This window comes from Perissodus microlepis, chromosome 14, assembly GCF_051167445.1.
Source record: "Perissodus microlepis isolate ML-2025 ecotype Zambia chromosome 14, ASM5116744v1, whole genome shotgun sequence".
NCBI lineage: Eukaryota > Metazoa > Chordata > Actinopteri > Cichliformes > Cichlidae > Perissodus > Perissodus microlepis.
This window is the reverse complement of record NC_140474.1, coordinates 9,400,735-9,416,168: the sequence shown is the minus strand read 5'-3', so window position 1 is coordinate 9,416,168 and position 15,434 is coordinate 9,400,735. Positions and strand designations below refer to the sequence as shown.

General features: G+C 39.2%; 1 protein-coding gene across 2 annotated transcripts in view; it reads left to right on the top strand.

Moving 5' to 3' along the window:
• stard13b (StAR related lipid transfer domain containing 13b) overlaps positions 1–15,434 on the top strand; it is a 59,380-nt gene that overhangs the window by 7,996 nt on the left and 35,950 nt on the right. For both annotated transcript variants that reach the window (XM_084950039.1, XM_084950040.1), the window contains 2 exons: positions 863–1,012; positions 6,083–6,116. In XM_084950039.1, coding sequence (XP_084806165.1) covers positions 863–1,012; positions 6,083–6,116 — 184 coding nt within the window. The remainder of the gene's footprint in view (positions 1–862; positions 1,013–6,082; positions 6,117–15,434) is intronic.

The window sequence follows — 15,434 nt, the reverse complement described above, 5'->3', positions numbered from 1 at the left end:
ACCTGTAAGTAACAGGTGTTCAATTTTTTATGTCCTGGTCCATATATTTAAAGAGCTGCACATTAGGTGAGGATATAGACAAGCTCTCAAAAAAGGCAGGAATAACCTATAAACCCAGTATGTGGAGGGAGATATAGTGTGCTGCAAGGCTTGTGAGATATGGTAATAAAGTCTGTGACACTATGGGCTTTGTCACGCTGTCTAGAAGTATCTGTGTGCCTCTTAGTCTGTGTAATCATGTAGGTCTGCGGCGCTTAGCTGTGATACTGGAATCTACAGTGCTTTAGCCTGGTCAGAGTGGTGCAGCAGGAACAGACTGCTATTGTACTTTTGCCATTACAACTGCGACCATACCACTGTTTTCTAAAAAGGGCCCTTCTCATGGTGGCGTGTTTCATGGAATATCTCACAAGAGTTTGCATTCATGAACAAAAGTGCTCTTTTGGGCTCCATATGTATGTACTGCACAGAAGAGCTGTTGTGTTGGAAGGGAGTTTGTATGATTTGGTCCATTAGGAATGGCTGAGAGAGGCTTACATGCCTCACAGGCATCTGCATAACCATCCCAGGCATTCACTATTACTTGCTTTAACTAATGACAGGCAACTGGGCAAGAAGACAAGACATCTTTACTGGGACATTTGACAAGGTCATACTCTCTGTCTTCTCAAAAGAAGATGCACACATACAGGCTCCTTTGTGTGCTTCTGTCAAGCTGATTTGAGAGTGGAGATTTCACTTCCCCAGACGCCGACCTCAGCCTCTTGTTTTCTTTTCCCCTGGCCACTGTTGAGCCCATCCTGTCCTTTTCTGTTTGACCAAACAGTGTTGTTGACAGTTTGCTGTTGTGATGTTGTTGCAGTGGGCTGGTGCGCTTCCAAAGTCCACGTTAAAACGAACCCTGAACGACCAAGTTCTCCATAGACCAGAAAGAGAAGAATGCCAGAACAGAGACTGGTCTTCTACACCTCGCAGCTCCTCAATGGGAACCAGAGCAAGAACTAAGAAGACGGTAAGTTTTTCTAAGAACCTCAGCTTCCTGCAGGGATCAGTCAGTTTCTCTAAACCAATAAGAGCTTACAGTGTCCAGTACAGGATATGCAAAATGCTGTTGTTCAGATTTCCTTCTTTAAGACTGAGCTGCTCAATTAATTTGGTAGATCCAGCCTAAGATTTAAGTTTCTGGATTTTTATTACAGCATATTTGGGTGACTGCCAATGGGCATTACTCAATGGACTGCCTGTTAATTTAAAGTAGCTAAGAATTATTTTCTTTCTTCTTCCCTCTAAATTATAATGATCTATAAATAATCCAATGACAAATGATGTAAATTTACCGTTTAGCTTTTCTGCTGCTTTATGACAGATGATCCAAGTCGATAGCTTTTTAGGTTGTCTGCTTGTCCTTGAATCTCATTCTGGTGAATGTAATATCTCAAACATTCAAGTAGTCAAAAGTCATATTTAATGGTGACTGTGACCTCACTAGTTGTTAACGATCAGCTATTTAAAAAAAACCACGGTGGCACGGTGGTTAGCACTGTTACGGAAGCGAAGGATAAGCTGAAGCGAATGGATGGATGGTACAAAGACAGATTTGTTAATAGCAAATGTTATGAGGTAGATTTCAGTTTACAACAAGAGACATTAGCGAGTCAGCAGTTTTTCCTACATTCTGTTAAAACCTGTTTTTATTTAAATCAATTTCAATTCAATTTTGTTTATATAACACCAAATCAGAAACAACAGTTTCTTCAAGGTGCTTTACTTTATAAGGTAAAGACCCTACAATAATACAATAATACAAGAGTACAAAACCTCGGGCCAAATTACCATCCCATATGGTAGCCAATGATTTTGATGTGGCAATCAAAGAGACCTTAAAAAGTGAATGGCATAGGAGAAATAAATACTGTTGCAAAGTGGCCTTTACTAAACCTCCAGGGAGGTAATCGATGTGACTATAAACAAGGGTGAAGAATTTCAAGCATGAAGTCGCTTGAAATTCAGCAACTTCAAGCAACAACCTTTTACCTGTCTCTGCACTGTTAATATCAAAGTGTGTAGACAAAACAAAATCCCAAAAGTAAACATTTTAAATGTGTAACTATTTTAAAGATAAAGCCATCAATGGGATTTTGATCTTTTTCATTCCCAATCTACACAACATTTCCATCTGTCTACACATCTGTAAATAGGGTTTGGATTTGAAATCAGGTCAGTCAAACATTCTTAGAGAGGCACAACTCACTTCTTATGGCAAAGAATGTGACTGTTTCGCTGCCGTGAAGAAATAATTGAACAAATAACTGAAACTGAAAGATTTCCAGAATATAAAATCCCTCTAATACATGTTTTTAGCATCATTTTGTGACATGTTCATCCACATTATGATATTTGATGTTAGTCTGAAAAGGTTTCATTTTGTTTAGCTGCAACACGAAACCACAGACTGGATTCTGTTGTAGTTAAACAAAATGGATCATTTTGGTCTCTGGAAACTTCAGATGAAATAACATTCTCAGAATAGGTGACACCTGTATGTTCTGTGAAACCCGTGAGTACCTCTTGGAAATGATGACAGCATGGGTTAAAACTTGGTGTCAGAGCGGCTGTGTATGTTCACATATTTTATAGATGGAGTAATTTTGTTGGATAATGAGTTCATGTTATTCTTCAGTTATGAAATGTTTTAGGCTGTTCAAGAGATCTGTCCCATGGTCACCAAATACCATATCAGTAACTATAGCACTATCCCTCCACAAGCAAGCAAATGAACGTATATCTGCAAATGCCAAACAATATAACTAAGTGACCATGCAAAGTTTACAGATATAGGTGAAATGAAATGACATGCAGCATTGGACATGTTGAGCTCTGGGGTCCATATGAAACTTCTGACAGCTGGGAGTTGAGATGAAGTCTCAGTCACAGTCTTGGAGTCAAAGAATAAACAAGCTGAATGTGTGAGACAAAACACACGGCTGGAACTGGTAATTGCAGCTTAATTTACAGATGTTTTATGAACCATGTGGCAAAGTTTTTTTGCACCTGGATGATACACTCCCTTACATCTGTAACATCTCTAAAAACTGGAATGCAGTTCATAGCTTCCTCAGTCTAGACCTTATCTGAGCAGGAATGTCTTGGATGTTGATTAAGATAATGCCTTGGTAGAGGAAGATGCACACAGAATTCTTTACACAATGTCTACAGCAAAATATTATGCGATTTTATAGAAAAATATTCCTTGCGTGTGGTTCCAATGAGAAAATATGTTTTAAGGTTTTCAAACTTTAGTCACTTGTCATAAAAAATCCATTATGAATCGCTAAACAGACCTGATTTTACAAAAGGCACAAAGAGACATATCTCTGCAAACAGTTCGATTTCAGTGCTTCTAGCATTAACTGGACTTGTGTCTAAATGGCATTGAACTGAAAGTTCATTTGAATCATACTGCAGCAGCACTCTGCTGTGTCACATGGTGTTTACCTCCTGCATCTATGAAGCAAGTTCAAGATACCCAGAATATCTTACTGTGATCTGGCTTCACTTACCCTGACGTCGGCAATGTAGGTGGTTATCAACTCGATAAATCTGCCCAGGGTTTCTCAATCTAGCAACACGCACGTTCACATGAAAGGGGTGATGTTAGCAGCATCTGACCAGCCACAAACATGGAGAAGTCTTATGGTAGCAAAGATGGGAAGAGGGTAAACACATAATACAGAGTAAAATAATAGAGCCACTCTAGACAACGCAGTTTGAGTGTGTGAGAGGAAGCATTGCACACTAGTTTAGCATTAAAGTGCTACTCCTTTTTCTTTTTTAATGTGTTGCGCTGTTCAAAGAAATCCTTAAAAGCCCCAAATCACCATGACATTTAGTTCATGATGAGTATATGTGACTATAAAGCCTGAAAAATAACAACTCTATTCATGTTTGTACTGGTTATCTTCACCCTGCTTTTGAGACCAGCTTTTTTTCAGTGTTCTGTGATTGGTGAATAGAGACGTATTTGGGTTGAGGTTTCCTCCATTAATTGCCGTTGACAAAGATGGGTATACGTAGAGCATGCTGGTCTCTCATTCAAACTGACTGTTCCCCTAACGGCCTTGTTGACTTGTTATGTGTGGTGAGACAGCAGCTGTCATTCACTTACACAGACTTGTCCATCCGTATAAACATTCTTGTTGATGCAAGCAAAGGGAAGTTTTTCCTCTGACAACAGCCATGAAAAGGTACTCTGTGCTTCGCTTCTTTTTAGGATGTCACATTTTCTGATCTGTAACCTTTGACATGTGTCTGTGATTGGCCTGAATCAGGCGATGTGTGCTTCAAGTGGGTCAGATCTCAGGATAAGTCAGGATGAAATACTTTTCAGGGGCTTTTGAGACAAAGAGAATGATTGATGTGTTCATGTCTTTGAAACCTCTTCAAATTGGTACATCTCCTCTGGGGCTCAGTATCTGGTTTTTGGAGTGTTCATTTTCCTGATTTTATTTCTGAAACTAGGTCTAAAGCAGGTCTATTGAGACTAACTTACCAGGGCTGCATTTACAGAAAATTTATTTACAGCACAGAGATAAGGACTTTTTCATGTCTGTACATTAAAGCGCTCTTTTCAGTGTTTAGATACGTGATGAAATTCTGCCAGGCTGTGCCAAATCTCACAGTCAATAATGAGGGATCCATCAGTGGCTATACCTCATGGTTTGAAGAGGCTCCACTCAACTCGTCTATGTTTAAACAGAGATAAAAAATACACACATAAGGGTATGAGTCATACATTTATGACTTGTTTTTGAATTTGGTTCTCAAAGAGAGTTGGATTTTTGTGCCTGGAGGTAACTGAGTGGTTGAGCCTGCTAACCCTGGAGAATTCCCCCTCCACCTGCCAGACACTTGTTGGGAATTATTCCCTTAATCTCCTTTCGACTGCCTGCTGTCCTTTGTGCTTATTTGTTATATTCCCTAATAGTGTCAATGACTATCTAGAGAAGACAGCAACATGGACACGACTTTTAGTAGGTCGGTCATCCAGCCTAGAGGTAAAATGTGAGGGTTTATACTGTTTGTAGTAATGAAATCTTTGCTGGTATGTTAATAGAAAATCTAAACAGTGCCCTGTGGGCTAATTGTATGTTAACAGTCGTGATGGAGACTCTGTAGTTTTAGAAAAAAGACATCTTGGGACTATACGCTGCATTTTTGCCTATTCCACAATGAATGTGGAATCAGGGCAGGCAAACAAGTGCATAAATCAAACCAGTGAGCCACAGAGGGGAAATGGAAAAGAGAGATGGGCAGGAGAGCAGATCATGTCCAGTCAGGAAAAGATTTTCAGTTCCTTGGCCTCTATTGGCAGTAGTAGAATTATATTAATAACCATTAAACTAAAAGGTTATAAAGAATATGCTGACCAGCGTAATTTCACAGTGACAAGTTCATGTATCAGCACTTCATTTCCACTGTTTATAAGATTTGGGGAAACCTGAAGTCAGCTGAGACTGAAGAAGTCACTTGGATGAGTGACGAAACGTTTCTCCCACAAAATGCTACGTCCAGATGAACAGAATCAACTTTTTCAGATTTACTTTCCTGGATGATTGAGAATGCATCAAGTCCATTTCCACACAGGTCTATTTTCCAGCGCTAACAGTATTCCAAAGAAATGATTCTGTAAAATGATCTTTGATAGTTTTTCTTTGGTCTTATTGGGGAAAGCAAGCTGATAAGACTCTCTTTAAAAGGGGATTATATAATTATAATTAGATAATGATAAGTACATTTTAAAGAAAATCATTGAACTAGGTGCTGAATAGTTTTCATGGCCAAAAAAAATGTGAACTGGTGCATATGTATGGCTGCCAAAGTGAAGCTGCATTCAAGTAAAGCCATAGTGACTATTAATTTATTGTTATTATTATTATTATTATTATTATTATTATTATTATTATTATTAATAATTTATTATTATTTATTATCTTCTTTTTTGAAAAGTGCCATTAAAAAAGAAACCATGTTATATATACAGTTTCTGCTACAGTGACCAGTATTTGAATGTTTTCTCCTGCAGATGTTCAGTAAGGTGACCGATGCAGCAGGTGCAGGTAAGACAATATTTCTGTTTTTTATTAGTGGCTGCCCAACAAAATGCCTGTCTATGCACTGCATGCTGGGAGAGCATGTGACCAGATAAAGCTGATAGAAAAAATTCTTTCTGAGTATACCAGAAAGCAGTGGGGGGTAATTGCATATCAATAAGTATTGCTTTCACTTGTTTTTTTTAAATCAGTATTAGTTAATATTACACTAAAGCTAAGGGTCATTTTTTTTGTATAGCTATAATCAAGTGTTAAAGTGGACTGGCATCTTCACTTAATAAGGAATTAAATCTGATAAGTAGGTTAATGCATATTACTATTACTTCCAGTGATTGCATGGAGGTATTTGTTGATTAATACAATTATGGTCCTTACATCCTTAACATATCCTTTTCCCTTCATATTCATGTAAAGTTGCGCTCACGGTACTTTAGCATCTAGCTAGCTACAGAAGAGTGAGCATAAACAGAGTAACATTTTTTTTGATTGGTAATTTCTAATGCAATTTTTCAAATATCTCAGCAAATATAATGCACCATGAGATCTGTAAATCAATTAATGTTCACTGTACAGTAAAACTACTATTATATAATAGTACTATTATGTAAGAAAAGGATTAGACGCTGTCACCTTGTAGAATTTTTTTTGGGAGTTTGAAAGCATAAGACCCTGAAATTTTAAATTTTGATGCCTTGAAACTTTATACCTGGATCATAAAGTGTCTTTGTTTAAGGAGTCTTCGGTCTTAGTCCACAGCCAGTTTACCATCAGTGAAGTGCGGTCCTGTATGACAGTGGTCCCCAACCTTTTTTGCGCCACGGAGCGTTGTGTCCGACAATATTTTCTTGGACCGGCCTTTAAGGTGTCGCGGATAAATACACCAAAATAAAACCTGTATCAGTACAAAAAAAGAAGATTTATTCATAACAGAAGGGAAAAGACCCAGGGAAACCGAGTTAACGATAAAAACGATAAAAAGAAAATAACGATAAAAACCCTAAAAAACATAAATTTCACACCTGAGTTTCAACTCTCGCGGCCCCGTACCAAACAACTCACAGACCGGTATCAGTCTGTGGCCCAGGGGTTGGGGACCGCTGCTGTATGACATGTAATTTAAAAAAAAAAAACCTCTGTGCACTCTGAGGCTGGATTGCACGCTGGCTCACATGGTGGCATTCTTCAGGCACCAGACAATAAGACTGATGGCCACAGGTGGCAGCTCCCTCCCAACCGTGTCTTGAGAATGTCCAAATGCACAGAGTCTTGTTTTAAAGGCCTTTTATATATTGGTCACATGGTGGTTAAAATTAGGCAGCGTGCCAGATCTTTGTTTCTGTTTTGCTGTGAGGAAATATTTGGCTTGGTGTGATGTAGGCCTTGTGGGGCAGCTGCAGGATTTGGGTAGATGCCATTTTAGTCTCAGGTTGCACTCTCACATGACCTCAGCTGTACATGATTGCACCACACAAGTGGACATTATGGTCTGGAAAAATTCCATGTCACTTTTATGAAGCAGTTAACTAATGTTCGGTCTGGTCGTGTGAATGAGATATGTCCTGTGACTAATTCTTGGAAACCTCAGTGTGCGAGCACAGTGGAAAAACATCAACAGATCTGTCAACCCAGATAAAAGATTCCCATCAAATGATTTCTGATGGGAATTTTTTTTTATTTAGTTTGGATAGTTTGATTGGAATAAGCTAGATTAGACACAATATCCCTATCTACTTTATTAGGTCAAAAAGCACATAGACTCTACAAATGGTTTCGACATGAACCAGTGACACGGAGAATGATCTTGTAAAAGATGGTCTTTTCTCATTAGGTGTGAGTTTTCCTGGTTGTATTTTGCAGCTGGGCTGCAGGAACCTCTTTAAAGACATGAATATGAGACAGCCAGATGGTCCTCGGTGTAGACTATAACATCACCGTCCACCTCATTACATTGACATTGGCCAGAAGAGGCTTTGTTTTTGTTGTTGCTTTTAATGTGCTAGAAATGTCCTGCAGGCTTATTACACATTCACATGACTTGTATGCAAGGATGCCCAAAAGTTCTTTTACAATGATTAATGCATGGTGGGTTTCTGTAAATTATGTTATTGTCATATTTATTAAATATATATTATTTAGTATTTATTTAATCTTTATTCTTTTTTTAATTGCCACCACACCTGATTTTTATTAACAAAGTGTGGAAAAAAAATCTTTTGTTAGCATGGTGGTCGGTCAGAGCAGCACAGCTTTTAATGGTGTTGAATTCTTTTGAACATTGAACTTCATGTTTGTAACTTATAATAGAACGAGCAGAGAGCAGAGATCTTTGAAATAGTTCCTCCTACTTCTTGTTGTTTATTTAAGATCATGTTGTGAGTCATTTCTGGAAAACAGTCAACCTTTTAACCTTCTTGACTTGGTTTTGTTTTTTCCTGATTCAAAAGAAAAAAGAAAAGCCTGGAGCTTCATTCAAGCCACATATGGAAACACTCAGAGAAGATGGAAAAAAGCTTAATACTGATTTTGAAATGTTTAATTTCTGAAGATATTGCTCAACATTCATAGAACGTTTTTTAAACCTTGCATAGATGATGAGCAAAAAGTACCTTAATCCCTGTCACATACAGTCATTTGTATGGAAATCCAGTCCCTCCCATGTCTTTGATTGCAGTGTGGAAATGAATGGCTTCCTTTGGTGAGAGGAGGCAACTATGTTCATCCTCAAAACCCCACTGCCTGACTGATATTAATCATAGATTTAATGAATCCTCAGTGACACTAATGCTGAAAGCTGCATATTCGGCCAGGTCTCTGCCAGAGATACAGATACAGTACAGATAAGTAGAGTAGTGAAACTGCCTTTACTGTCTTCCACTGAAAGATTTATTTAATCGTAGGAAGAAATTTAGGTTTATTAATAGATGTGTTTTGGATTTTGTGTCCAGCAAAAGTATATTTTCTTAAATTTTTCAAGTTTCAGTGAAGTTTAGACACACAGAAATGGCTCCAAGACACAGCTATGTCGAACTCTGTGACTTTAAACTTGCATAAGTAAGTGGTCTTTTGCTTTATGATCAACATCGTATTACCCAAGCACCAGTCTGAGAGAAAATCACACAAATGTGGCTTAAAAAGCACTCTGTGGCCCAGAACTGTCAGGCTGAGGCTTCCCTCTAATACTCTCATTTACACAGATCCTGTCTCTGAATACATATGCTAATCTACTTTCGGTGTGGAAATCTCTTGCTGCTGATTATAAGAAAAACAAAGGGGAAACAAAGGGGGAAAAGAGAGTTTTCACAACTAAGTACACCCTTACTGATTCCTTCGGAATTAAAAGGATAAGTTGCACCAGTGTGCTGCTAATCCCGTGCACTTGATTAATTAATGATCAGCAGGTGTGTCCATCTCTATAAAAGCAGAAGCTTAGGCAGTCTGCTGGTTTGGAGCGTTTATGTGTGTTTTAACATAATACCTCAATCTTACCAGAAGTGGGTGTCACTTCAAATTCACCCCAAGGTCAGACTGTGCAATGCTCAAAGAAATTACAGAAAAAAAATCTTAAGAGCTGCATCTCAGCTTCTACAGGCCTCACTTAGAATGTTAAATGTTAAATTTCATGACAGCGCAATTAGAAATGACTGAACAAGTAAGTTGTTCAGGAGAAGGATTGCCGAGGGCTTAGGTTTGCAAAGTTGTGTCTGAACAAACCATTTCTTGACCAATGTCCTTTGGAGAAACATAACCCAAAGTGGAGGTGAAATACACAGCTCCTCATTTGGCAAAAAACAAACTTAGCACATATGCACAAATGTCTCATACCAACTATTAGCCACTTGGGCTTGTTTAGCAGCCACAGGACCTTGGCACATTGCAGTCATTTAATCAACTTTGAAGTCCTCTGTCGCCACAGTATTCTAGTCAGATGTGAGGCCATTTGTCTGACAGCTAAACCTTGGCCAAAACTGGGTCATGCAACAGGACAATGACCCCAAGCACAGCAGCAAATCTACAACAGAACAGCTAAAAAACAAAAGAATCAAGGTGTTGCAATACCCCAGTTCAGACCTCGGCCTGATTGAAATACTGTGGTGGGACCTTAAGAGAACCGAGCATAAATGAATACATGCAAACCTCGGTGAACTGATGCAATGTAAAGAGGAGTGGCAAAATTTCTCTACGAGAAATTGTACTTCACTTCCACAGAACTGCATAGTGTCCTTTGAAAAAAGTTTTCATATGACTGTAAATATAAGCAGTGAAACTTGAATTTAAAAATATTTTTTGCATACTGAATAACAGCACATTTTACAGCAGATTTTATCGATCTAACAGAGGGGACAATAATTTCTACATTGAGGAAATGACCAAAATCTATCCTTCAACCGTTTTTCAATAACCACTCATTTAGTTAGGATTGCAGGAGAATTGAAGCCTATCCCAGCTGACACTGGCCCATTGCGGGGCTAACACAAAGAGAAAGCAGATATCTCATGAACAACTGAGAATCACCAAAATTAACTGAACATGCATGCCTTACTTTTGTGTGAGAAGAAACAGGAGCAGTCTGAAAAACCACAGTGGTACACCCTGCACCAGTGTGTCACACTGAATGCTTAACTTAACTAATAATGACATGCATAGATGGTCAATTTAATCTGTTATGCTTAAGTGCTTGCATGCACAAAGCTTACTGTGGATACTATACAGTACCATCCAAGATCGCATTGTATATACAGTAAGATTCTATTTTAAATGAATTTTTACTTTAACTAATTTGTTCTGCTCACATATTATAGTTACATCTTATTTCCTATGAAGTATTTCGCTCATGATCCTGATGACTGAGGCTGAACTGCAGAGGGGTTGTAAAATCCACAGTAACAGAGCTAGTTGCTTGCTTTGTGTACAAGGCCCAGGTGTTTTTGATCAGACTGTGAAAACTGAAAAAAACCTGTACTTATTTATGTGAAACATCACCACAGATGTTTTCTCTAGTCTGCTATTAACAGTATAAAACTAATATGACAATGTTGACTTCCCTGGACAGTTGTCCTTGGCACCAAGTCAGGTTTAATCAGGCTCTGATGATTGGGATTAATTGCACAGTAGAGCTAGAACCATTTACCAGCCTTACTCATGATTCCCACAGTGAAACTGGCCAACATGAGAATCCTTCTCACTGTGAAATGACTCCTCTGTTGAGCCTTATGTATACACTGCTATTATAAATCACCAGTCCGGCTATAGATGGTGCACCAGTGGGTATTATATAATGTCCACGGCTAGTAATGCATTAAAGCAGGGTTGCTGTTTTTTTTACTCCTGCATATTCTTCAGCTGTTCTCAAACTCCAGTGTCACCCAGGGTCACAGCCTGCTGATGGAGACTGACTGTGACCTCAGACAGCTGCAGTCGCTCTCTCTGTTTCTCTCCCTGGAGGCTGGTTAGAGACTATAATATACACATCACAAGAGCATCATGGAAACATGTGAGGAGTAGATGACATAGCCTGACACCTACGCAGTTCTAATCAGAACATATACAAGCAAAGTGGACTGGTGGGGCTAGTATTGAAATCAGATGTACGTTTTAGGCCGTGTGAAGGAATAATAATTCTGTTGTTATTCTTTGTTATGGTCTGACCTCATTCTCATTCCATACTTAGCTAAGTGTCGCATTTTTCCCTGGGGAAGAACAAGGAATGGATCATTTTGAAGGAACTCTGGTCATTTTCCTATTTGCCTTGAATTGTTATTGTAGCATTATTTCTCTTTGTTAGAGCACATCCAGAATCCAGTACAAATATGTCCAAAATTGTGTAGACACTCACAGGAGATTGTGAAACCTCGGAAAACCCATAAGCATGAATATACAGCTACAGTGCTTTGAAAATGTATCTGCCTCCTTCTTTCTTTCTTTTTGCACATTTGTTACTCTTACATATTTCAGATCATCAGTCAAAATTTAGTATTAGACATACATAACCTGAGTAAATACAAAATGCAGTTTTTAAATGGTGATTTTATTTATTAAGAGGAAATAAACTACCTATCTCTGTGTGAAAGTGTGAAAAACCTTTTAGTCAGCAGTGGTTTTCACTTTGGAACTCTCCCATTGTTGAAACATGAACGCTGACCTTAACTGAAACAAGTGAGACATGCAGTTCTTTATATGTTTCTCTAGATTATTTTATGACCTCCTGGATAACACTCTAGCTCTTGGAGTAACTTTGGTAGGTCATACACTCCTGGGAAAGTTCACCAGTGTTCTAAGTTTTCACCGTGGTTTGTTGTAGTCCCAGAGCCTTAGAAATGGCTTTATAACCTTTTCCAGACTGATGGATGTCAATGATTTTGATTCTCTGCTGTTCTTGAATGTTTTTAGATCATGGCATAATGTTTTACTTTTTGGGGTGTTTTAGTCTGCTTTAATTTGCCATACACTTTTATTTAAGTGGTTTATTGAGTCAGCAGGACTGACAGTAATCAGTCCTAGGTCTGGGTAGTGATACTGAACTCCGCTTTCCAAAATGAAAAATGAAATCCTCATACAAAAAGTGTGTTCTATATTTACTCAAATGTTGTTTGATAATCTGAAACATGTAAATGTGTCAAATATGCAAAAAAAATTATTTTAAAAAGAAAAAATCAGCAAGGGGCAAATACTTTTAACAGCCTCCGATTTTTTTTTTTCTCAAGGCTTTTCACAAGATTCTTACGCCTGACTGCAGAGATTTTGTTCCCATTCAGCCACAAGAGGATTAGTGAGGTCAGCCACTGATGCTGGTGATAAAGGTGGCTTCCAATTTTCAAGTTCATCCCAAAGGTGCTGGATAGGGTTAGGATGTAAGAACATCAAGTTCCTCCAAATCCAAATTGAGAACACAAAAAATGTGAATATATTTTCCAAAATGTTTCTGTAAAATTGGGCACACACTGTTGACTTGGCTGCCATATTATTTGATTTTCTGTGATATTATTGCTACGTGAGACAATATATTATATATAGGCTGTAAGCAACACCAAACCAGATGATTTATTATTCTTGTTAGCAGTAGAATGAACCCTTCGAGATCCAATTCATGAGAAGTGATGACTGACTTAGACCTTAATTCAGTTCTTCTCCTCTCAGCTGTTTCCTTTAGTGGCTGCTGCAGCTGATCATCTGCTTCCAACTCACCTGGTCCCTTGTATCTTGTTCTCCCACACCAACCCACATGTCCTTTACTAGATCCATGAATGTTCTCCGTGGTCTTCCTCTTTTCCTTTCCATGTTCAACATCCTTTTTCCAATATATCCACTATCCCTCCTGTGTCCAAACCATCTTAACCTCATCTCTCTAACTTCAATGTCAGCAGCTGAGAGGCTTTTGACCATGCCACATACAAGTATGTATGGCACCTTTAGTCAGCACACAAAGTCCTTAAAGGAAAGGTGCTATAATTTGCACACAGTGTTTCATGACAAAATTTTCCCTAAATTGATTTACTACTACCACTATTACTACAGAAAAACTAACGTTCACAAAATCGTCCCATTATTTTTCTCCCCTCTGGCTGTTTCCCGACAGGTGCCAGATCAGTGACATCATGCTCTAAATTTATAAGCAGATAGATGCAGCTCAGACTATAAAGGGTGCTGCTGGCATGACAAATGCATGAAAAATTCCACACATGGAAAGATGGAAAACGACTTGCGGTTTCCTGAGAGCAGAGGCCAGCTCGGCAGTTTCAGAGGGAGAGCAAGGGTGGGGGTGGAGGTGGGCTGGACTGCTAGTATTTCTGGACTTTTCTTTGTATATACAGTAATTTGTCAAGGTTGTGCAAACATTACAGAACAGCATGGTTAACAAGGTCTGAAATCTTTTAAAGTTTTCATTGCAGTTTCAACATTTTCATTGCAATTATTTTAGCAATCATATATGCAATAGCACATAATATCATTTAATAATGCCTCCAAGGCCCTTGCACTGAATGAGATCATCATGTTCTACAGTTTCTTAGATCGTGGGGCATAATTTATTGCCCAGTATAAATCATCTGGTTTGATCCTGTCATTGTGTATTGTGTGTGTTCGTAAAGCTGTTTGAGCAGACACTATCTCCCAAGTGTATGTCCTTCATGGAGCGGAAACGGGTTTATTGTTCTCATTCCCAATTACACCCATGCTGCCAATTAGAGAAAAAAACAGGCAATAAATCCTTTAGGGATCAGCTTCCTCAGTTGGTGTGCACGTTGGGGTAATTCAGGCCTGGGTTTTGTAAACTAAGCCGAAGGAGACATGGGCAGCCGTGTCAGGACGCAGGCCAGTTTCACAAGGGCAGAAACTCTGTGTGTGAGTGAGTGTGTGAAGCAACACAAAAGCTACCAGGTTGGTCCACCACTCAGCTGCCAGCTGAGAAGAAAAGCAGAAAGAAGATTGAGGAAGTAATGAGCCAGGAAAAGACACACCACTTTAGGGTCCCACACCAGGATGTTGGTGACTAAACAGACAACCGGCTCATGTCCACGTGTCTCCTTTTGTGTGTAAATGTTTACCAATCTACTGGAAATGAATGCAAACAATAACTTCTTCCTCACATAAAGCTTCATCGAATCTGGTGATCCACTTTGTACCTCAGTGTTCCTGCAAAACACACACACACTCAACTTCCAAGCCAAGAACATTTCCTCAGGGCCAGTTTAGATACAATAACTTCATTGGCTCTCGCAGTGGCCTTCCAAATTTCCCACATAAACCGCAGAGATTCCAGATGTTGCAGAGAGGCAAAAAGTCTGTTCCTCCGCTGGGCCTCGAGCCCTTGCCTCCGCATCCTCAGGTTGACCAATCGCGTGGCACATCTCACATCACGCACTGTGTGTTTTTGCACTGAAGCAAGGCTACAGGCACCCATGCTGCTGGAGATTTAGATAGCCGTTCCCTTTTCACTTGTACCCAGATAACAAAAAAAAAACACAGCACGCTCTTAAAAGAAGCTCTGTCCTTGGGCGGTGTAGCACTGCAGCTTTCTTGTGGTTTCAGACCTGATTGAACAATTTGGCTCAGTAATCAAAGAGCAATAGCAGGCAGAAGCAGAGCAGACTTCCTGCATCCTCTCTGCTCTCTGGCTCACCGGCTTTAAAACTCAAGGGCCCACTAGGACTTGTTTGTGTCTCAGTGTGAAAACAATACCTGTACTGTACTTCCAGCTTATCATGGTTGATGAGTTGAGCAGAATTTTTGGCAATAGGCTTGGCGATTCCACATGTGCTTCATTATGAAAACTGTTTGAGGGACAGAGATAAGTGGGCTCTGCCCCCCCACCCCCCGATGTTGTTAACC